The 22694-nt window shown below is 50.0% G+C and overlaps 1 protein-coding gene across 2 annotated transcripts in view; it reads left to right on the top strand.

Moving 5' to 3' along the window:
• LOC146813618 (chitotriosidase-1-like) overlaps positions 1-22694 on the top strand; it is a 256567-nt gene that overhangs the window by 184609 nt on the left and 49264 nt on the right. For both annotated transcript variants that reach the window (XM_085610097.1, XM_085610096.1), the window contains exons 6-7: positions 6473-6597; positions 8821-8944. In XM_085610097.1, the coding sequence (XP_085466223.1) occupies positions 6473-6597; positions 8821-8944 (249 nt within the window). The remainder of the gene's footprint in view (positions 1-6472; positions 6598-8820; positions 8945-22694) is intronic.

The following is a 22694-nucleotide window of genomic DNA, read 5'->3' as shown; positions in this document are numbered from 1 at the left end:
TTGGTAAGGGGAGCCACCACCGCAGAGAATTGGTTAATGAATCTGCTATAAAAATTCGCAAATCCGAGAAAGCATTGGATTTCCTTAACATTAGTAGGTTGCGCCCATTCTTTCACTGCTCTAATCTTTCTTTCTGACATGACCTGTCCTGAGGGTGTCAGCATCACTCCCAAGAACTCCACTTCTTTCACGTGGAACTCACATTTGCTGAGCTTACAATACAGTTTATTCTGTCGCAAGGCATCGAACACCAAACCCACATGAGCCTTATTGTTAGACGGACCGGGAGGGTCGGCCGAGGACAAGGGGAGAGGTCTCCGGGGAGAGCCGTCTCCAGCGATCGTACAGATAAATAACTTCCCCCCCACAGACAGACACCACACAAGGAGAAGATTTAGCGTTCTTTATAGGCAATTTCTTATGGTACGATGGAAGGTACAAGGAGGTCTGGACTCAGGGGTCCCCTCGATTCAAGTCTCTCAAGATGGGGAAAGGGGGTAGCGGGACAGTCTGGTTACCAGTCTTGGTAGTTGAGGTGGTATGGTGGATAGCTCACAATCCTCGAGCTCGGTGTTCTAGCTGGGACGGGCCGCGGCAGCGCCAGCAGGTCCCGGTGAAGATGGGTGATACACGGTCCGCGGCAGCGCCAGCAGGTCCCGGTGAAGATGGTTGATACACGGTCCGCGGCAGCGCCAGCAGGTCCCGGAGAGATGGTCGATGCACGGTCCGCGGCAGCGCCAGCAGGTCCCGGTGAGGATGGTCGTTACAACGGGCCGCGGCAGCGCCAGCAGGTCCCGACGAGGATGGAGGTTGCAGAAGGCCGCAGCAGCGCCAGCAGGCAGGACGATAGGGCTACGGCAGCGCCAGTAGTCCGTCAAGGCTGAGTTCTCTCGGTGTCTCTCGACTCCAGGATACAACTGCCGTCCTGCTCCGGAGCTGCCCTAGTTATAGGTCTGGCGCCCTTTGATGTCCGGACCCTCGCACTTGGAGGTCGGAGGGTCCGGGATGAAGGTGTCCAGACACCCAGCAGGGGGTGGAGCCAGCGCCTGGGGGAGCTGGAGGCGATCGGCACCTGGCGGGGGAGAGCCCTTGACGCTTCGTTCTCCCATTGACCTGCCAAGTGGTCCGCTCACCTCCTGGGTGGAAGGTGGTGCTGGGATGCCGGGGCCGGCCAGGCCCAGGGTTAGGGTCGGGTGGAGGCCACGCGGCCTCGTGGCGCAGGGCCCAAGATGGCGGCTTGATCCGGCCGGGGGAGCCGGTGGTGGCTCGGTCCCGTGATACATGTAGGTCCGGGGGCAGGAGTTCCGTCGGGAGACGGGGTGCGGGTGATTCGTGTGGGTCACGCCTGGCGGGCCGGTGCTTAGGCCCTGTCATGCGGGGAGGGAGCAAGCCCTTCGTGTGGCCTGTCCAACACTTATGTTCCTCCTCTGTGGAGTAATATATCAAAATATCATCGATATATGCTACCACAAACTTGTCCAAATACTCCCGCAGCACCTCGTTAATGAAGTATTGAAACGCGGCGGGGGCATTGCACAGTCTGAAGGGCATTACTGTATATTCGTAAAGGTCATATCGGGTCCGAAAGGCGGTTTTCCACTCGTCTCCTTCCCGAACGCGGACCAAGTGGTAGGCCCCCTTTAAGTCAAGGCGAGTGTAGATTGTGGCCGATTTAACCTGCTCTAACAGAACAGATATCAAGGGCAGAGGATACCTGTTTTTGATCGTTACGTTGTTTAATGCCCTAAAGTCTATGCAGGCTCTCTTTTCCCCGTTGGCTTTTGGAATGAAAAAAATAGGAGAGGCTGCCAGGGATCGTGAAGGGCGTATAAACCCGTTCTCCAAGTATTTGTCTAGGTATTCTCTCAAGTGAGTATTTTCAGCTTCTGTGAGTGCATATAATCTTCCACAAGGTATAACTGCACCTGGAACTAAGTCTATACAGCAATCATAATGCCGGTGAGGGGGGAGAGTATCGGCTGATTTCTCACAGAACACATCTTGATACTCTGAATACCAAGCAGGTAACTTTACATCAGTTTCTGCGGCCGTGGCTATTGAGTTTGGACTGCCCTGACTACAAGTAATATCCCCCCGGGTGTTAGTAGAATGTTCTCTGCACCATGAACTCTTATACTCCACCTTGTTATTCTTCCAATCGATGGTTGGGTTGTGTAATCTCAACCAGGGCAGGCCTAGTATCACTCCATATTGCGGGGCTTGGATGATATTGAAAGATACACGTTCAATATGCCCTTCCCCAAAAGTCATGGGCATAGTATTGGAATGGTACCTAATAGGGCCTGTGCTTAAGGTCTTCCCATCTACAGCCAACACCTCTTCGGGGGAGTCTTTAGTAATCAACTCTATCCCTAAAAGCCTGGCAGTCCCTAGGTCCATAAATAACCCCGTTGCGCCAGAATCAACCATGGCTTCACAGGTCTGCCAACCTCCCAGCATTTTAAGAGAGATGGTTACAAACAAATGTTGAGATGACAATGCTAGGGTATTCATGGTAGAAGAGATATGCAACCCACCCAAGGACTTCCCTTCTGTTTTCCCTGGGTGAATCAGTTTTCCGGCAAGACCTCTGAGGACAAGCCAGACACTCGTTTGGCCCCTACGCTGGTTCTAGATTTGGCCAAACAATCTTTAACGAAATGCCCCTTTTTGCCGCAATACATGCAGAGCCCAGTCTTTCGCCGGAGGTCTCTCTCCGCTTGGGTAAGTGGGGCTCGAATGGTACCTATGTCCATAGGTTATGATACCGGGGCCAACCCTACTCCTGACCCCCTATTTTTCTCAAATCTCATAGGCTGACGCTCTACTTTCTTTCTGTCCCCTCTACGTTCCCCTATGCGATAATCTAACCGTAAGGTGAGGTTGATAAGATCTATACAGGTGGAGGGTTGAGGGTCTATCTGTGCTAACACGTCTTTCATGTCGTCCCTCAGCCCTTGATAAAATGTAGCAGCCCTCTTTTCCTCTGGCCATTGGGTTTCTGCTACCAAACGTTGGAATGTGTTGATGTACACCACCAAGTCCTTATTCTCCTCTTTAAGTTCCAGCAGTTCTCTATCTGCCGAGAAGGAAGCCGCCCTATGATCGAACACAAGTTCGAATTCTTTTTGAAACGCCTCCCAATCGTATAGAAGGGGGTCGTCGCGACGCACATAAGGTACTGCCCATTGAGCCGCGTCACCTGTTAGGTACGAGATCATAAAAGCCACCCGAGCCTGATTTGTGGGAAAGGCCTTAGGTTTACAAGAAAAATGTAGTAACACCTGAGTCATAAAGACTTGTACCTTGGATGCCTCCCCATAAAACCGCTCGGGGGTGGCCAAAGGGATGGGCGTAGGCATTTCCACTGTAAATGGGGAGGGAACAGAGGATGTTCCAAACTGGAAGGTACTCCCACCCAACGTTCTACCTGACTGTGCGTCAAATGGGTTTCTTTGTAATCTATTGACTGTGTCTTGCAAGGCTGCAGTTTTGGCCCTAGATGCCGCTATCTCTGCCCTGGAGTCGGCTATCTCCTGCTGAAGTGCCCCTAAGGTGACTAGGACGTTTTCCAATGTGGCCATCGTAACAACGAACCGACCGGGAGAGGTATATTTAAGTAGGCAGATTATTCTGTCACGGTCCCTCGGAGGCCTCTCAGGATCGGTTTGTTGCTCAATTGGGGTCCACCTATTGACAACCTCAATTTCCGATATGCTATAAAAGCACGGACATTAGAGGGGGTCAATCGAGGGAAGGAAAGGAAGGGAACAGCGGGGAGGGAGATCTGTGGAGAGAAACGATGATTAAGACACACTTAACAGACTGCACCTCAATAAGTTAGCTCACTCCTTCCAGGAAGTACACAAAGATACATATATATCTTCTTATATACCTGTAAAGAAAAAAGAACTCAAGGATTGCATCTACAACTAGAAGGACGATTGTATCAGCATCTGACCCTCTAAGATAAATGGGATGCTTGTCTGATTGTTCGTACCACCTGTACTTGATACACAGCAGAGAACTGTGAATACATAAACATTATCAGCAATAACCTTTCTCTATGTCTTTACCTCATAATGCTGTCATGCGCTCATTACCCACCATAACCAGTGCGACTGTGGGCCTCACAAGGGAAGAAGGAATTACGCAATATGCTCAGCACCTCTCTTACATCCCCTGCTAAGACGAAACAATACACACAGAAAAAACAATTAAGATGGAGAACTGATGTCAGGTAAACAAGTTGCTGGATATCGTAGAATGGTGCTATACCACCTGGTACTGGTTCATATTGGTAATGTCTAGGTTACACGAAAGCGCTTTACATGCCATACGTGAGGTACAGCGTCGAGGTAAATGTAACCCCCAAAATACACAACTCCAGGCGATGTATCCTGAACACCCTCAGATTAGGCAGCTATGGATTCTAACCAGCGCTGTTATCCAACAGGGCCGTAAAATGATAATGAGCAAGTATTGACACTTGGCGGTGTCACTCAGGTCCGCTATGGCAAATAGTTAAAGGGCAGCACTAGCGGCGTGAGTCACAACGCCGGGTTGCTTGAAAGTACAAAGGTATGACTCTTGGCGGTGTCACTCAGGTCCGCTATGGCAAATACTGAAAGAGCAGCACTAGCGGCGTGAGTCACAACGCCGGGTTGCTTGAAAGTACAAAGGTATGAATCTTGGCGGTGTCACTGACACCCTTACCCCACCAAAGCCAACTTGGAATCAGCGAGGCTGTTGGAACGTCCTCCGCCATCGGCAGCACAAAGCGAAATAATCTGCGCCATTCCTTCTGCTTCCTCGGCTTACGTAGCAGGGCGGATCCGCGCAGCGTTGCCTCCTGCGCATGCGCGCGGCCAAGGATGCGGGAAGTGTAGTGCGCAAGAGAGCCCCTCCATATCTCACGCATCTCGCGGAGATGGAGCGCGGCTCTCGTCCAAGAAGCGCCGTAAGGTCGTCCCTTCAGGGAGTGTGCAGCAGTCGTAACTGAGGACGTGACAAGCTGGCCTGGAGTCCTTAGCTCTGAATAAGGAAAGTTCTCAGCACCTGTGGCCATGCAGGAAAAGAGGAGATAGCAGCTCATGTTGTGGCTACTATGAAGCCCATGGAACAACATGCGGCAAACACGGGTGCCCACAGGACTGGAACACCCCACCCTTCACATGTCCAAGCACAAGCTTGCATGTAGCTCCTGCAGTCAAGGGGCAAGAAATGGAGTCCAGTCACAATAACCTGCACGGATCTAAACAGGGAAAACCAGTAGAAAATCTCTCCACTTTGCGATGCAAGTAAAAGGGCTCTACCCCATGGCTGTAGATTATCTGCCGCCAATGATTAGTTGCATTGTAACCCAGACCTGGGGACAGTGGTAACCTATGATGAAAGGAGTACCGTAACCTATGATGAAAGGAGTACCTCTGTGTGGATCTCTACTGTGCAATACAGTTTAGAAGTTACAAAACGCGGAGCGCAAATTTCTGGCTTTATGTGACTTAGGCACTCTGCACCTGAAAACACCGGGGCAAGAGGAACCATGTGACGAGGGCTAAGTGGCCCAATGGTGACTGTGCCTTTGACCTCCCCACCCCCCAGGACTCGGCTCACTCTGCTGTGACCCAGCACCTTGCTGAAGGGCTCAGGTCTGGGGATTAGGACACACACAGAAAGGGAGGACATTAAAACTAAGGGGCAGATTTACAAGCCCTGTGCGCCACTTTTGCGCCGCCGTTGCGTCACTTAAGTGACGCAGCGGCGGCGCAAAGCTAGAGCCATGCTGTGGCAGATTTACAACGTGACGCATCTAGGGAGATGCGTCACGTTGTAAAGCCCTGCACCACATTAAACCTGCGTCAGGTTTAATGTATGCAGGGTGGGCGTTATGTCGGAAAAAGCCTCGGAAAAGTGACGCAGTGAAATCTACAAGATTTCACGCAGTTACTTTTCCGACGCTGGTGCGTCAAATCCTTACACCTACTTCAAGCAGGCGTAAGGCATGTCGCACCATGTTAGGGATAGGGCAGGTTGGAACAGTGCTGGAGTTGCATCGCGCTTGCGACACAACTTCAGCACTGCGCCAATCTTACGCCGGCAGATGCGTCACGCATCTGCTTGTCCTTGCGCCACGATGCACCGCATTGTAAATGCGGCGCATCTGCCGTGGCGCAAGGGCAAACTTGTGTGACACATCTTCCCTGGCGCATCCCTGCTGATTTGCAGGGATGCGCCAGGGATTGTAAATCTGCCCCATAGGCTCAAGCAAAAGTCCAGGCGATGGGCACCTACCTCCATTTCAGGTCATGTTGTTATGTGGGCGTCTAAATACGAGCATGTATCTACAACGTCGTTGTGTTTTATGTGATGGTTGAAGGTTCACATGCAGAGTGAATACCGTGAGCTACAGAAGTGTGATGACAAATTAGAAGTCCAAAGACACATTTTCTTTACATCTGGCTCCTTTCAGGAATTGTCAAGAGAGTTTCATGACGAAGCTGTGCGGACTGGGAGAGAGCGGCTGCTGATCACCGCCGCTGTGCCTTCAGAGAGAGGAACCATCATCGCAGGTTACGAGATCAGTGCTATCTCCAGGTAAGCTCCACCAGCATGGCCAAGATCTGGTGTGATGATGCACAAGGGCCTCACACCTTCAAAATCCAGGTCAGGCATCTGAGCTGTGTCTCTTCTGCCCAAATATGATTCCGGGTCGGGTGAGTTGGGGAGAGGGGGTCAGATAAAGGGTGAGAACAAGAGAGTTGGATTGAGATCATTCACACATCCTGTGACATTATATCATGAAGATGTCATCCAGCTGCGGTGCAAACAATGACCACATAGCCAACACAACCCACTATGTCGGAGTCCTCCCAGTATCCATGCCCGGATCTTGAGACAAATCAGTGTCCAGAAAGATGGACACCAATGTGTGGTTCAATATAATCCTGTGCACACATGAGAGTTAAAGCCAGTAAATACTACAGTAGAGACAGCAAAATACACAAAACTCTTCAGTGAAAATAGATGTTCTTTATTCCTTTGAGAAGCGCAACCAGCCGACACGTGTTTCATCAGGGAAAGATAATCCCATGACTCTTCAGGGCTGAGGAAAGTAGCTTGGACGTGGTAGAGGCCCAAAGCGGGTGATAATTCCAACCCGGCTGGGTACACAAATTGGAAAGTAGAAGAAAAAGGTATAAGCAGTACGGGTCTGTCGGGTCTCGAAAGTGTGAGGTAATCGAAACGCCGGTGATAATTCCAACCCGGCGATCAGCACGTCTCATAAATCATAAAAGACACACTTTAGGCAGCACGGGTGCCGCCAGGACGCACGATTATTCGTTCTTTCAAAACGACGCAACAAACACATACTCGTGTTTGCCTCCTCGTTAACTTCGTTACATTGACCTCATATCTTTTGAATACATTACTTGCTGGATTATGATCCATTCTTTACTAGCGACACTATTTCTCGTTTCTTTGGACAGCCAAGCTAACCGATGTATACCCGTTTTATGATTTATGAGACGTGCTGATCGCAGGGTTGGAATTATCACCGGCCTTTCAACATTTTCTAGCAAGAACTTTTAACACACAAAGGTGTGCACCTCTGCAATGCCGTATCCTGCCTGGACTTACCTGCGCGCACCACTGCTGGAGAGAGGAGTCTGCCTACCTTGAGGAATACCCGTCTGCGATGGAAGGTAAAACCCATTTCAATGTCCACTGCTGGAATATTGGACGAGAAGAAGGCGATCCCAGAACTGGGAAGTCAAGCCATCCATTGCCCGCCTGTCTAGCAAGGCCCACTGCAAAGATCAGATGATGCGGGCCACCTTTGTGGCAGGCTCCTCCATTGGTGGACGCGTCTTCTGACGAAGAGCAGGTTCTGACTTGAAACTGCAGAGCTCTCAACCCTGCGTCTCACAAACCCGATAAGGGCCAGCCCTAATCCTGGCCCCACCTGTGGGGCTGTACTGAGATCCAGCCCCTGGCTCGATGCCCACTGAAGGTAAACTCCCATCCCTTGACACCTCGACCTGCACCTTCCTGGACTTTGTTCCTACACGAACTCTCTTTACTTGATATTCCACCATTGATTTCTCTGCATGCTATGCAATCCCCTTTGTACTGTGTTCTGCCTCTCAGTGAATCAATGTCTAACTCTGTTCCTATAGGCTCTTAGGAGGACTGGTCTTGCTTGTGCTTTTCTCTACAGCCTTTACCTTCTGAACCCCCCTTGCAATCCTTAATCTTAGCTGTCCTTTGAGCAAGTCTAAGAGTTATAAAACCCTTTAAAATAATTATAAAGTAAGGCTCTGTAATGTGCCGTCACAGCCAGAGCTGTCGGCTGTTGGAACTGGGGAACGAGGCTAGAGTGTCGGCGTTGGCTCAGCATCCTGTGATCCTGAGCATATTACTTCATCTCCCCATGCCTAAAAAGCAAAAACGAATGAATGTTTCATTGTGTAATGTAACTGGTGCTCATGCAAAGCGCTCCATCAATCCTGCTGAGGAGTGACACCATCACGTGTAGGTCAAAGCATCCAGTGAGCAGTGACAGAGAAAGGCTGCAGGGAGGCAAGAACACAGATGGAAGTGATGCAGGTGTGAGGAACCCTCAACATATGACATTGGACAGGGGGCAGTGCAGAGATTTGAGTCGATGCTGACCATCGTATGTCATCTTGCTGGCACTCAGGTGATTCAAACAGCCAATCCCAGAACAGCAGTATCACATTTCTAGTCTCCATGTGTTTTATCACGTGTTTCAGTGGATGCAACAATATCAAACATTTCTCTTTTATGTCTCCACAGAGACCTGGACTTCATCAATGTCCAGACCTTTGACTTCCATGGTTTTTGGCAGAACATGACCGGCCATGTCAGTCCTCTGTACAGGGATCGACAAAGGACAGCATCCTTGCCGCACAGCAGCGTGGTGAGTACCTGAGCTTGGGATATGATACTTAATGTGCAGGAAACCAGAAGGGGGCGCCAATCTAGAGCAAATGTGTCATTTCAGGCAGATAAGAAATGAGTCTGATGATCATTCAGGGCCATAGATGCTGACAGCTTCTTCTTGATATCAGTCAACGGGCTATGGGCGGCCTGGTGTTGAGGATGTAACAGAAAGGCCTCGGTTGTCACCATTGCTCCGCTCTGCCCATCCGTGGAACGCTTTGCCCACCAGGCTACCAGTGACAACCGTCATTAAATTGCAATTACTTAAGGTGCTACAGTCTCCATACAAATCAACTCAAATCTAGTACTTGTGTCATAGAGTTAAAAAAGGTGTCAGTTCTCCTTTCTGGTGAAAAATCTCCATTTCTACAAGTCTTTTTTCTGCATGAGCAAGAATCCCACCTGGAATATTATTGCCCCAGGATCACCATTCCCCATACATCCTTACTCTGAATCAATCAACACCATAACAGAAGACTGGTTGGCATGGTGCATGACATCAAGGTGATAGAAGATCAGAGAACCGTCAGTGGGAATGCAACAGAGGGGTGGAGGTGTGCTGCTGCTTCCGGGTCAGCATCCCTGTGTTTGCGGCCAATCACTAGGGCCGCACATTCTGACCTGCCTAATTAATATTCATTGCGACCCTTTACGAATGGAAACATTGCAATGCGACCTTTTCGTATTTAGGTGACATTGCAAAATTAAAGATGGGTCACAAAAGGTTGGTGTGCAAATTGCAACCACTTTTTACAACCGGCCTGTGTGTAGATACACGCCATACACTCAGCACAATTGCCATGGTTTAAGGTAAAGCAAAACAGCCATTCCATTGCAGGCGATCATGCTCACAGCCTGAGACAAGCCTCCTTGGCACTGCATGCCTAGAACGACACCATTCCCTCAAAAACCTACGCATGCGTGGAACCTCCTTAGCACTGCATGCCTGAACGACACCATTCCCTCAAAAACCTACGCATATGTGGAGCCTCCTTAGCACTCTATTCGTAGAACGACACCATTCCCTCAAAAACCTACGCATGTGTGGTGCCTCCTTAGCACTGCATGCCTAGAACGACACCATTCCCTCAAAAACCTACGCATGTCTGGAGCCTCCTTAGCACTACATGCCTAGAACCACACCATTCCCTCAAAAACCTACGCATGTGTGGAGCCTCCTTAGCACTGCATGCCTAGAACGACACAATTCCCTCAAAACCCTACGCATGTGTGGAGGCTCCTTGGCACTGCATGCCTAGAACGACACCATTCCCTCAAAAACCTACGCATGCATGCAGCCACCTTCGCACTGCATGCCTAGAACGACACCATTCCCTCAAAAACCTACGCATGTCTGGAGCCTCCTTAGCACTGCATGCCTAGAACCACAACATTCCCTCAAAAACCTACGCATGCGTGGAGCCTCCTTAGCACTGCATGCCTAGAACCACACCATTCCCTCAAAAACCTACGCATGCGTGGAGCCTCCTTAGCACTGCATGCCTAGAACGACACCATTCCCTCAAAAACCTACGCATGCGTGGAGCCTCCTTAGCACTGCATGCCTAGAACGACACGATTCCCTCAAAAACCTAAAACCTACGCATGTGTGGAGCCTCCTTAACACTGCGTGCCTAGAACGACACCATTCCCTCAAAAACCTACGCATGCGTGGAGCCTCCTTCGCACTGCATGCCTAGAACGACACCATTCCCTCAAAAACCTATGCATGTGTGGAGCCTCCTTAACACTGCATGCCTAGAACGACACCATTCCCTCAAAAACCTACGCATGTGTGGAGCCTCCTTAACACTGCGTGCCTAGAACGACACCATTCCCTCAAAAACCTACGCATGTGTGGAGCCTCCTTAGCACTGCATGCCTAGAATGACACCATTCCCTCAAAAACCTACGCATGTGTGGAGGCTCCTTTGCACTGCATGCCTAGAATGACACCATTCCCTCAAAAACCTACGCATGTGTGGAGCCTCCTTAGCACTGCATGCCTAGAACAACACCATTCCCTCAAAAACCTACGCATGTGTGGAGGCTCCTTTGCACTGCATACCTAGAATGACACCATTCCCTCAAAAACCTACGCATGCGTGGAGCCTCCTTAGCACTGCATGCCTAGAACGACACCATTCCCTCAAAAACCTACGCATGTGTGGAGCCTCCTTAGCACTGCATGCCTAGAACGACACCATTCCCTCAAAAACCTACGCATGTGTGGAGGCTCCTTAGCACTGCATGCCTAGAACGACACGATTCCCTCAAAAACCTAAAATCTACGCATGTGTGGAGGCTCCTTAGCACTGCATGCCTAGAACAACACCATTCCCTCAAAAACCTACGCATGTGTAGAGGTTCCTTGGCACTGCATGCCTAGAACGACACCATTCCCTCAAAAACCTACACATGTGTGGAGCCTCCTTAGCACTGCATGCCTAGAACGACACCATTCCCTCAAAAACCTACGCATGTGTGGAGCCTCCTTAGCACTGCATGCCTAGAACGACACCATTCCCTCAAAAACCTACGCATGTGTGGAGCCTCCTTAGCACTGCATGCCTAGAACGACACCATTCCCTCAAAAACCTACGCATGTGTGGAGCCTCCTTCGCACTGCATGCCTAGAACGACACCATTCCCTCAAAAACCTACGCATGTGTGGAGCCTCCTTAGCACTGCATGCCTAGAACGACACCATTCCGTCAAAAACCTACGCATGTGTGGAGGCTCCTTGGCACTGCATGCCTAGAACGACACCATTCCCTCAAAAACCTACGCATGCATGGAGCCTCCTTCGCACTGCATGCCTAGAACGACACCATTCCCTCAAAAACCTACGCATGTGTGGAGCCTCCTTCGCACTGCATGCCTAGAACGACACCATTCCCTCAAAAACCTATGCATGTGTGGAGTGTCCTTAACATTGCATGCCTAGAACAACACCATCCTCTCAAAAACCTACGCATGTGTGGAGGCTCCTTAGCACTGCATGCCTAGAACCACACCATTCCCTCAAAAACCTACGCATGTGTGGAGCCTCCTTCGCACTGCATGCCTAGAACGACACCATTCCCTCAAAAACCTACGCATGTGTGGAGGCTCCTTAGCACTGCATGCCTAGAACGACACGATTCCCTCAAAAACCTAAAATCTACGCATGTGTGGAGGCTCCTTAACACTGCATGCCTAGAACGACACCATTCCCTCAAAAATCTATGCATGTGTGGAACCTCCTTAACACTGCGTGCCTAGAACGACACCATTCCCTCAAAAACCTACGCATGTGTGGAGCCTCCTTAACACTGCATGCCTAGAATGACACCATTCCCTCAAAAACCTATGCATGTGTGGAGCCTCCTTCGCACTGCATGCCTAGAACGACACCATTCCCTCAAAAACCTGGATAACACTTCAAGTTAGAAAACCAAAGCACTTTCGTCATGCTCTGCTCTTACTGAGGCATTTAACACCGCATCCAATCACCGGATGTGTGTTAGCGCTGAGATTTAAGGAAAGTCTTAACACATAATTCAGCTTTCACCATGTTTTACATAAAGTAGATGAAAGCAGCAACTCTACCGGAAGCATGAAGCATACCAGAACCCAACATGGTGCCTAAATCACTTAGGGCCAGATGTATCAAAGGGTTTTACCCATTCTGTGCCCTTGGGAAAATGTGTTCATACATATGTCCCTTATACATCAAGGGCTGCACTTTGCTTGGCAATAATGCCCAATATTCCTAGTGAATGACCTCAAACTGGTACACAAGTGTACACACACAGAAGTTCCGAAATAGTCACACATAGCCGCTCCATGGGAACCATTCGTGCATCTTATACCATCCTAAGATCCTTTCCCATATTGTAAACATGGCCCTGCGGCTTAGAACACCACATGTTGGTGTAAGCTACTGTTACGGCTGATTAATGCCCAAATATACAAGCACATGTCTGGACACCTAATGTACAGTCTGACAGGACCACATGTGTGGACAGGCTGACACCACACTGTGAGGCCGAGAGATACCTTGCAGAAGACCCATGTTCTGTCCCTTTCCCCTCTTACACCTGCTAAGCCACTGCCCTACCTCCCTGCTAAAGAGGTACCTGTCATTAACCTGAACTCTGTTCTAACACCCCTCAAGGCTGCTGCCCGAGTGCAGCCTGACCACCAGACAGCTAAGCAGCTATGGCAGTGTGGGGCCTTCTCAAGCATAAAACCTTATGAGCTGCAGCAAAATGAAAGCTGGGAATATGGCTTTCTTTAACAGACTTGTCACCACGGGCTTGGGTTTCCCCTGTATTTTTGCCTTTCCTCCTGTTATTTTCACTTTTGAAACTTAAAATATATTAATGAGGACAGATGTGTGTGTTTTCCTGTTTTTGTTTAAAGTAACCTTCAATTTTAGGAATTTGTAAAAATCCAAGTTACTTACATCAGGAAAGGTTGTAGGTGTCTTACAAGAGCCCAAACCTTGGTGCATAGAATGACTTTGTTTGCGCCACAGGACCATATTGGAGGTACATTCTATTTTAATATTTGTGTTACCTGAGAGGGATGTGTGTGAACCCTGGATTCTATTCCTGAGGTTTTTGTCTGGGATTGGAAGAGGTCAGATAGTTTCTTTGATAATGGAATAGGAATGTTCTATTTTAGTTTTTTTGATTGTTTGGGTTGACATTAAGAAGAACAGTTTCAAGAGATCCTCTTCTGTGAATGTCCCAAGGGGTTTGTCCTTCTCTTTTGGGTTCCTCTTGTTGCCATTGTGTCATACTCTTGTTGGGTTGTGGGAAGAGTGTTGGGTGGGTAGGATATGCTCAACCATGTTACTGGGTTTAGGTGGGTGGGGGTGGTTGGTTTATATGGGTTGTTTGTTATGTTTTTTTCGTCACCTGGTTTTTCCTTGACACACAATGACCCACTGCTTACTCGATGAAGGCCCCGCATGTGGCTATCCCATGAGCATGATAGGGCTGGTGAGGAACGCACCCAACACTGCACGGTACTCACTGCCCCATCAGTTTGCTAACCACGACTTGATGTCTGACCAGGAACGGTCAAGGGCTGAACGACCAGGGGAAGGCCAGACTGACCCATGCCTATATTAAAAAGCACTGTATACACATATGCTTCCTTCAAGAACTCCACCTCATCCAGTCAACGGCTCCCCCGCCAACGAGCATGATGGTGCTCGGAAACACATGTATCTCTGTAATCTAATTATGAAGGAGGCACTGCCACACTCCTGCACAAGGGGCTACTCTGGCACCTAACGCAAGATGTTTGCAATCCACAAGGACACTATGGGGCATATCAACAAGGGCTTTATCTCTGCTTTTTTGGCTTTAAAAGCCAAAAAAGCAGAGATAAAACTAGCACCCTATCAACAACAGGGTGCTAACACGCAAATTTGCATGTTAGCACCCTTTTACTCTACGCTTCCCCTTGCATCTCTAATGAGATGCAAAGGGGGCGTTCCAGAGTAAAATAATAGGAGAAATGTCGCTAAGCGACATTTCTCCTATTATCAAGAATGTCGCTAACCCTGTTAGAGACAAAAAAAGCAGCGCTAACCGCGGTTAACGCTGCTTTTTTACGTCTGCTAATTTTCAGACTTAGCCATGATATCCTATGGAAGGAGGATATCATGGCTAAGTTTGCCTGTCCCTATCAACAAGCTAACGTGTGATTATCGCTGGGTTTCCAGCGATAATCTCACGTTAGCCTGTTAGCGTGTAGATTTTTATCGCTATTGAGATAAGCGTTGCTAATAGCACGCTATCTCAGCGATAAAAATTCACGCTAGCCGGCGATAATTATCCTCACGCTAAGAGCGCTGAGCGATAATTATCGCCAGTTGTTGTTGATATGCCCCTATGTTGTCCTGGCTGGTAGACTCCACAGATACCCAAAGTCATTCTCGCCTCCATCTGGTTAACTAAACCAGCCCCCAGCACTGCTGCTTTTGTTTCTGGGGGTCGAAATTGCAGCATCGTTGCAAATCCGGCCCACACTGCTCCAAAACCGCCCCCATCCTTTCAGCCTCCCAGGCAAATGCCCGATGCCCGCTATGGGGAGTGCGGCCCCGCCCTGCACCTACGGCCGATGCCTTGCTGCTGGATGCATCCCATTCTGAAGAGCAACTTTCCACAGTTTGGGATCTCATGCCTCCCAAGTCTCGGCTCATAGACATCCGGAGCCCCGGCTGGCTTACCTCTGACAAAAACGCACTACCCCCCTCACTTACACTGGGAAGAGGCTCATCTGCTGTACACCCCACGCTGACCCCGATGGCCTTACTCCTGGCCCCTGAATGTCTGAATATCGAAGTTCGACTACAACCTGCGAATGATGCCGTCCCTCTATGTTAGTCGCCTGCGGGATGGGACTCGGCTGTGCATCTTTATGTAATGTGCTTCACCCCCTGTACTCCGGGTTCAGCAGAGACGAGTTGAACAGGAAAAAGCCGTAATTCTGTCATAATGTATGGCCTCATCATTGTGTCCTCACCCCTTGCCCCCCCTTTCCTTCCATCCCCATCCCCTGGTTTCATGGGGACCTTTGCCTCACTGTTGTATACCTGGCTGCTCTCTCCACTGTCCTCTGCAGTTCCCTAAGAGTGAGTTGGGTTTTGTGGAGTTGTGCTGTTTTCCCAGTGAGCGCCTCTTTTCCTGCCACACACGTGTGGGGTAATATAGAGGTGGTTTCTCTAAGTCTCCACCTCTGGATCATACGGCTGTTAGATCCTGGCATCTCCGAGTTTGTATTTTGGTCTGTGCAAGGACATTTCTGATCATTGAAGTCCTTATTTAAAGGCGAAGACATCACTGAGCTGCCTCAGTTCTGCTGCACAGTTAACAATGACACTGTTGAGTAAGCACAGAAAACCACAAAGGTCACACCCAGCACAAAGCTGGAGGATCCCAGGTGCCCCTGAATTTGGAAAACATGTGGCTGAATGCGATACAGAATTTATGGCCAAGAAACTACCTACATTTAGGATTAAAACTACTTGTCCTGATTGTGGTAAGATTATTATTGCACTGAGGTCATGTCTCTGAATTTACCATTGTCCTCCAGAGTAGGGCGTTAATCAGCGTTTGTCGTTGGTTTGTGTTCCGGACCATGATCAGATATTATGCGAGTTGGAAGACTATATACGCATTTTCTAGCATTTTAGTTTCTCTAATTATCATAATTGTGTCCCAAAATGCTGTGCGATGACTTTCTGTGGTCTGCTTGAGATTCTATTTCAATTCAACGCAAATGCTTTTTAATTTGAGTCTGGCCAATGATACTCACAAAGGTGTACTTTCTTGCGCTACATGTTATTTGATTACGAATGGAAAAAACTAAGGGGCATATCAGCAAGCACGGGCTAAAAAATTATCACCGCTTTTGCTTCTGTTTTCGGACGAAAAGCGGCGATAATTTTATCGCCTTATCTGCAAGGTCACGCTATCGCGTGAAACCTTGCCTTATCTCCATTTCCCTTAACACCCATCTTTGCATCTCTAATGAGATGCAAAGTGGGCGTTCCTCCCCAGGATAACCGGAGAAATGTCGTTAAGCGACATTTCTCCAATTATCAAGCTTCACGCAAAGCAGCATAGTGACAGGAAAAGTAGCGATAACCTCTGTTATCGCTACTTTCCTCACGCCTGCTTTGAAACTGACTTAGCCATGATATCCTATGGAAGGTGGATATCATGGCTAAGTATGTGAGGTCCTATCAGCAAGCTAACGCCACATTGCGTGGGATTATTGCTGGGTTTCCAGCGATAACCACACATTTGGCAGTTAGCGCTAGGAATTTTATCGCTTTTGAGATAAGTGTTGCTAATAGCACGCTATCTCAGCGATAAAAATCCAAGCTAGCTGGCGATAACTATCCTAGCGCTAAGTGCGCTTAGCGATAATTATCGCCGGTTGTTGCTGATATGCCCCTAAATTCTGCTAATAAAGAGATTCTTCCCTTTTAATTAAAAAAAACATCATCCATCCCAGAGGTAAAGCAAAATCTCTTCCTTCTAGTGCCTTGCAGGAGTGAAGCCCACATATTGACAGCATGCCACTAAAGTGAATGAGGAAACGTTTAGGGCCCGATTCACAGAACAAACTTAAGACAAAATCCTAAACTTAGTACCATTTTGGTATTCACAGAATGCACTTACTACTTCTGGTATTCACAGAATGAACTTACTACTTTTGCGATTCACAGAATAAACTTACTACTTTTGCTATTCACAGAATGGATTTAAGACTACTAACTTTACGTCAGTGCGGAGCTTCTGGCCCGGAGGCGGAGCTTCCGGCCCAGAGGCGGGGCTTCCGAGCCGGAGGCGGAGCTTCCGGCCCGGAGGTGGGGATTCCGGCCATGTTCTATGGGTCAGTTAGGACTATAAAATGTAATAGCCAAACCTCCCATTCTGGCCTATGGAGAACAGGTAGCCTTACAGTAGTGAAAAACGAAATTGGGTGTAATTCACTACCAGGATATGCTACACACATCCGAGCATGTCCTACATTACACATACAATGCACCTTACCATAAGGGTGGCTTACATGATGCCAAGGGAAGGTTCAGGGGCTGGGAAGTGGGTGCACTTCACAGACAAGATGGTAGTTCTAGACTGCACACAGACACTGCAGTGGCAGGTCTGAGACACACTTTACAAGCTGCTTCTGTGGGTGGGGCAACCCAGCGCTGCAGGCCCACCAGCAGCATTTGGTTTACCAGCCCTGGGCACACACAGGCCACATTACTAGGGACTAACAGGTAAACCAAATAAGCCAATCATGGATGTACCAATTCACATGTCATCTTTACACAGGGATCATCCGCGCTGCGGCACTGAATGGCAGTGGCGCAGCGCCCAGAGCATCTATCACCAGTAAAAACAGAGGAGGCACATTGAAAAAATGGATGAGAGCCTCACGCCAATGGTGCCAGGTCTAACAGTTACCTACCTCTGTGCCAGTCTCTAGCCTCCGAGCCTGACTGTGGGGTACCTCAGGGCTCTTCAGTAAGTCCTCACCATCATTTACCTATCGTCCTTAGTGGAAAGATGAAAATCTTTTGGATTCAACAAATTTGATATGCCGGCAATACCCAAATCAACTTGTGCTCTTGCATGCGATATGTTAAAACCTGAATACAACACAATTGTTTGAAGCCTAACACCAGCAAGATTTCATTCTCGGCTGTCTTGGGGGGTGGCTTCACAGGCCAAGATGGCAGTCGCTCTTTGTTAGAGTTCCGCACCACAAGCCCTCAAATCCGTACAAACTAATTGCAGTTAATCCAGCTGCTTCCAGCATCCTTGAAGGTGGGACGCCCTTGTCCCCTCCCCTGCACTGTCGGAGGGGCCCTTCCAGGTCGGAGGGGCGAGCGCATCGGTGGCATGCATTTGGGATCCCGGGTCCAATGAGGCCTGGTCGCGCACTACTTCACCCACCTGCGAACTGAGCTGCTCAAGAAGACGAGGTGAGTGGGGGAGCCAGAGCATGGCAGAGCACGTTTACCACTTACTTCCGAGACGGTTTCACTTACGGTGGGAAGCGGCAAAGAAAGGAGGGGCAGCAAGGCTGAGCAGGTGACTCGTCGCACTGGACGGTGAGTTGCTGGGTGATGGCTGTGGAACGCCTGTGGTGCCCTGAGCCAGGTGGGACAAAGCGGCATAGCTCCCCCGTCCGACTATTGCCTCAGGAGCGTGGCAGAACCCGCTCCGCCTCCTGCACCTGGACTCACGACGCATATGCAGGTGAGAGGGGGGCAGGGACGGGTCCGTGAAGACTGAGGAGGAGCCCCGCTGTGCTGGACCTACAGATGCTGACTCTTAGGCCTGGCGTCTTTCGGCGTGTTTCCCCTGAGTTTTTGCTCTCTCACCTCCCGGTTTTGACGGCGTACCGTTTCTGCGCACTTTTTGCGCTGCTGATCAGTGGTAAAGTAGCAAATGCTCCTGTAATAAAATATGTTATGGATTGGTATTTCCATGATTGGATGTTTGATTTACGTGTCATTTCCTAGTAAAGTGCACCGAGTGTGCCGGGGCCTGTGGATCAAATGTTACTCGTGGGCCTGCAGCACGGATTGTGCCACCCACGTGAGTAGCCCGGAAAAGGTACCTCAGACCTGCCATTGCAGAGTCTGCGCGCAGTTGTAACTGCCATGTTGACTTGGCCCGTGCACACACTGGCCAGTCTCGAAACCTTCCCTTTTATTACATGTCAGGCGCCCCTAAGGCAGGCCCAAGGTACCCCTCTGGGCAGGGTACAGTGAATGTGAAAGACAGGACATGCCCTGGTGTGTGTGGCATGTCCTGATAGTGAATAACAGCTAATTTCGTTTTTTCACTATTGCAAGGCTACCTGTTCCGCATGAGACCGATTGGGCAGTTTGTTTATAACATTGTGTGAACATAACGGGACCGGGGAATTAGGTAAGGAAATGAAGTTTAGTATGCCTGAACTCAGAATCTAAAGATGTATCTTTTAGTGATGGTGATTTTTAAATTCTGTGTCTGAAACTACCACTTTCAGAAAGTAGGTATTTTCTTGCTCAGTCATCCCGTGTGCCTCTGCTGGAATGTGGATTGCCTGTCTGGGTTTTGGATGACAGAATGCTGGGGGGCAGGAGTGGCTCCAGATAGTCTGGGTAGGTCAGAAAGGGGCTGATTAGACCTGGGCTGCGATAGGGGAAGAGGGAGGAGATTTCCTTGCACCTCAAAGGGCCTGGTCTGCCTCTGACAAAACCGTCTCCACCTCCTGCCAGGAAATCACACCAGAGAAGGCAGAACGGGCTCTGGCTGGGCACAGACACCCTCTGCCTGAAAGATCAAAGGATTTTTGGATACAAATACTGGGGCCCAGACCCCTGAACTTTAGAACTCATCTGGATCAAGAAGACTGCCAAGAAGAAGAGCCAGAGAAGCTGTGAGAAGGACCGACCTCTTTGCTGGGTGCTTTGCTGGGCTGACCTGCAGTGGCTGCTTCTTTCTGTCTTGGGCAGCGAAAGGCCTGGACTGGACTTTCTGCAACCTAATTTGTGAGTCTCTTCAAAGGCTTGAGGTAGAGCTTGCCCCCTGTTTACGAAGTCTCAGGAACAGCAAAGACTTCAAACTTTTCTGCCCGCAGCACTGGGGACTGTGTGTTTTGTGCTTTAACAGAGGAAAAACAACTTGACGACGTCTACGACGCCGCTGCCGACTCCGTGTCTTGACGGCACCGCAGAGGGCACCGCTGCAACACCGCACAGCGACCTAGGTCTCACTGACGACACCTGCTGATGCCGCCACCGAGCCGCTGCTCGCACTGCGACCTGTGGGTACGGCACTCCGCACCGCCTCGCTTCATGCCGAAGCCTTGGCACCGCGACCCTGGTCTCACCGATGACGCCTACTGATGCCGTCACCGAGCTGTTGCTTGCACCGCAACCTGTGGGCACCTCACTCCTCAACGCCTCGCTTCACGACAATGCCGTGGCCTTCCTGATGCCGCCGCTCCCCGCCGAAACCGATGCCACGACTTGCATCGTGGTTCAAGGACACTGCTCGCAAAGTCACACGATGCACCGCCCTCATCCTGCACGGCAGTCTTGGCTCACCGACGCCGGCACCATTGATTCCCGCTCATCAGCTGACGATGCCGCTGCTTGCACTGTGACCTGCCAGCACCGTGACGAGCATCGCCTTGATCTCGCACCATGACCCTGGTCTCACCGACAAAACCGCCACCGAGCCGCTGCTCGCACCGTGACCTGAGGGCACTGCACACCACACCGCTGCACTTTGCACCGCAGCACCCAATGCCTGCCGACGCCAGCGCTCCTGACTCCAACAGGAAGGGGCTTGACCTGCAATGCGAGTAACTTCAAGAGCCTCAAGGCCCTGCATTTCTAACAGGTACTGTTTACTGGTCTTCCCGACACTGTAGTTGGTCAGCGAAGCCACGACCAGCCAGAACTGTGTGGCTGTGTTCATGACGCCGTGATAGCCCCGGACAGAGCTATCGACCTCAAGGAACTATTTCTAAAGCTTATTTTGACAACTGTAGATTTTTTTTAATACTGTATTGTAGATTTTTATCATTTTTGGTCTTGTCTTAAAGTATATAAAAATATTGGCTATTTTTTTTAAACTGGTGTGGTGTCCTTTTGTAGTGCTACGCTATATTACTGTTGGTTATATGCAAATGCTTTACATACTGCCTCTAAGATAAGCCTGACTGCTCGTGCCAAGCTACCAAGGGGGTGAGCAGGGGTTATTTTAGGAGTGTAACTCCCTTATCCTGACTAGGAAGAAGGGTCCCTACTTGCACAAAGGTGCAAAAGGTGCAAGCCCTTGACCCCCATTTCTAACACTGAGTACCACATGCAGTTGGATGGCCCCCACCTGGGGGATGGTGCTGACCTAGGGATCGTGCCCTCTAGAGCAGTGCAGGCAGTGGAGCTGTTGGTTGGGAGGCACTAGACTCCTGAGACGGCAAGGGACTGCTAGCCAGAGGCCCCCACTTCAGAGCTTGGCTGAGATTTGATGAGAATGGAGCCTAGAAGGAAGTGCCAAACCAAGCTTAGTCCTTTTATTCGAGTCACAACGCACCAGAGTCATCTGGGAAATGTGGCCTGGCTGCAACTACACAGAACATCCAACACGTGTGGAGGCAGAAGGCAGGGGAGGGGCCTGGTGGCCCTTCCTAGCATCGGCTGCATTGAAATTTGACTCACACTTGAGGGCTGGCTGCCGGTGGAGGTAAGTGATGACAAGCACCTGCACGGTGGCCGTGGCCCATTGTTGACTCTCTCGGCAGGCAGGGATCCTGTCCCACCCTTTTCCCCTGACTCTATTAATATAGATAATCATGGCCCATTATCTACTTGAACTGTATGCAGAGGCATTTCTATTGGTGCCTAGGACAATTTGTTAAACTGTGTGGGGGCCCTTGCCTACTATTATCAACCAATCTGAAGCTGCCACAGTGGGCACATTAGAATGCTGGGAGCCTGTTGGGACTCTCTCTAAGCCTACCACCCTGGAGCTTGTGTAACTGGATAGGCGTGGTGGGCTTTGTGGGCACCAACACCTAAACATGTACAGTAATTGGTATGTTTAGTAGGCAGCAGCCCTTGGAGGCCCTGTTGGACTAGGGTGGAGATCCCTGCTCCAGTGAACCAGCGCTGAGGGACCCTACGGTCCTGGGGCCACCCTTGCACCGGGGCTGTCCTTGCTGTGAGACCTGGGGCAGTGGAGTTGGATGATAGTCCCGTCCTTGAGCGGGCCAGACGTCTGTGTATCCCCATCATCTTATTTCCACAGGTGGTCCTCACTCGGCATTGCTGCTGTTCTCGCAATGGGCCGCCTGAGATCAGCCGCGCCTACACAGACACTCCTGGCAACTGATCCGCCAACTGAGGTGCCAGAGATCCCTATGTCTGACAACTCACAGACCTCCAGGACCGAGTGCGTGTGCTCGAGGGGAGGACACTGAGGGGTGATTCCCGTGGAGTAACATTCACATCCTGGGCCTGCCAGAGGGGATTGAGGGCCGTGACTCACTGACTTTCATGTAGAACTGGTTCGAGTCTTTTGTCTCTGCATCTGACTTTACAATATTCTTCTTGCTGGAAAATGCCCACAGGGTGCTGCCACAGCTGCCTGTCCCCAGAGCGCCGACACGCCCCCTACTAGCCAAGCTCCTCTACTTTAAAGACTGAG

Source organism: Triturus cristatus, chromosome 6 (genome assembly GCF_964204655.1).
Source record: "Triturus cristatus chromosome 6, aTriCri1.1, whole genome shotgun sequence".
Taxonomy (NCBI): Eukaryota; Metazoa; Chordata; class Amphibia; order Caudata; family Salamandridae; genus Triturus; species Triturus cristatus.
Note: the sequence above shows the minus strand (reverse complement) of the source record. Positions and strands in the feature narration are given on the sequence as shown.